The sequence below is a fragment of the Mandrillus leucophaeus genome, unplaced genomic scaffold (assembly GCF_000951045.1).
Source record: "Mandrillus leucophaeus isolate KB7577 unplaced genomic scaffold, Mleu.le_1.0 Scaffold3, whole genome shotgun sequence".
NCBI lineage: Eukaryota > Metazoa > Chordata > Mammalia > Primates > Cercopithecidae > Mandrillus > Mandrillus leucophaeus.
Window position 1 is genome coordinate 10493679 of NW_012103142.1, and position 1635 is coordinate 10495313.

Below are 1635 nucleotides of genomic sequence, written 5' to 3' on the forward strand. Positions count from 1 at the left end.
AGGAAAGAAACCAAAAACTAAATAAATGAATAAATAAATACAAAAGGTGGAGGCACTGGGTGGGGTTCAAGCCCAGGCTGATCTGACTCACAACCTCACTGAAGGCTGTTTCCAAGGAGGGAGGCATGCTCTCTCCAGGCCTGGCTCCGCCCCCATTAGACCCGAAGGGGCCAGAGGCTCTCCCTACCCCCATCCCCAGCTGGCCCAGGGCCTACCTCGAAGAGCCAAATGAGGAGTGTGACGACCCCCATGGAGTTCATGAGGTTGCTGTAGTAGCTGAGCAGGGCAGCCCTGCAGCCACGCACCCACAGGTTGAGCTCCTCCGTCTGGTGGTCATAACTGTAGTGTGCTGAGTTGTTGGTGATCTGATACTGGATGCAGGGCCGTGGTGAGCTAGGATTGCAGCAGCTGAAGGGGACGCCATCTACCAGGTACCGCCCATCCACGTTGCTCTTGATTCGACTGGAAGGGAAAAAGACAACTGGAGATGGGCTTCCTGGGCTTCTCACCAGGGGCCACTTCCTCCCATCCCCTGCCTCTGGAAGCCTGGAATAGTCATTCACTCACACGCTTGGTATATATTTGCTGTGCACCTGCTACATGCCAGCCACTGTTCTAGGCACTGAAGACAAAGCAATGAATAAATGCCCCTGCCTTCCTCGACCTTATGGTCTAGAGGGTTGAGGCAGATGGTAATCCAAGACTCAAGTCAATAGGGAATACAGAAATTCACCCAACCACTCTGTGCTGCCAGGCCCTTTCTTGGGGCCATGCCTGGAGGGGAGGAGGAGCAGCAGGACAGGAGCTGTTGATGGACAAGCATCTGGCTGCCACTGGTGACGCCCCAGCTCCCTCACCAACCTCATCTCCCCCTTACAGGTCACTGGTGGCCAAGGCCCTTTCCAGCCAGGTGTTTCCAGAAGGCCTGCTCAGGCCCAGGGCCTGTGCAAAGGCAGGGGATGGAGACCCGAGGCAGGCACAGTCCTTGCCCTCAGAGGACTCCACCCCCAGCCAGGGGGGAGCTCCTGACTCACCTAAGGGACACAACTGCAAGCAGGTTCTCCAGGCTGATGGGCGGGGCTCCCAGCATATCTTCTGCACTTCTATATCTTTTTGTATATTTATTTAGAGCTTACTATACATTCACACAGGTTCAGAATTCAAAAGGGATCTTTACAGTGAAAAGTCTCCCCTTCCCCTCAGACAGGCTGGGTATGTTCTACCTGACCTGGGTGTGATTACCCAGGTGTTTCATGTGTCAAAACTCACTGAGCTGCACACTTGGGATTCGTGCATTTGGCTGGGCATGGTGGCTCAAGTCTGTAATCCCAACACTTTGTGAGGCCAAGGCAGGAGGATCGCTGAAGTTCAAGGCAGCAGTGAGCTATGATCACACCAGTGCACTGCACTCAGCCTGGGCAACAGAACAAGACTGTCTCTTAAAAAAAAAAAAAAAATAGATTTGTGCACTTGACTGTGTGCTTGTCACCTAAATAAAAAGTTGTGGGCAGGCGCGGTGGCTCACGCCTGTAATCCCAGCACTTTGGGAGGCGGAGGTGGGCAGATCATGAGACCAAGAGATCGAGATCAAGAGACCGAGACTGTCTTTCGGTCAAGAGATCGAGACCATCCTGG

General features: G+C 53.6%; 1 protein-coding gene across 1 annotated transcript in view; it reads right to left on the reverse strand.

Annotated features, from left to right (window-relative positions):
- PRPH2 (peripherin 2 (retinal degeneration, slow)) overlaps nucleotides 1-1635 on the reverse strand; it is a 22272-nt gene that overhangs the window by 4443 nt on the left and 16194 nt on the right. The window contains exon 2 of the mRNA XM_011986721.1: nucleotides 216-462. Within this exon, the coding sequence (XP_011842111.1) occupies nucleotides 216-462 (247 nt within the window). The remainder of the gene's footprint in view (nucleotides 1-215; nucleotides 463-1635) is intronic.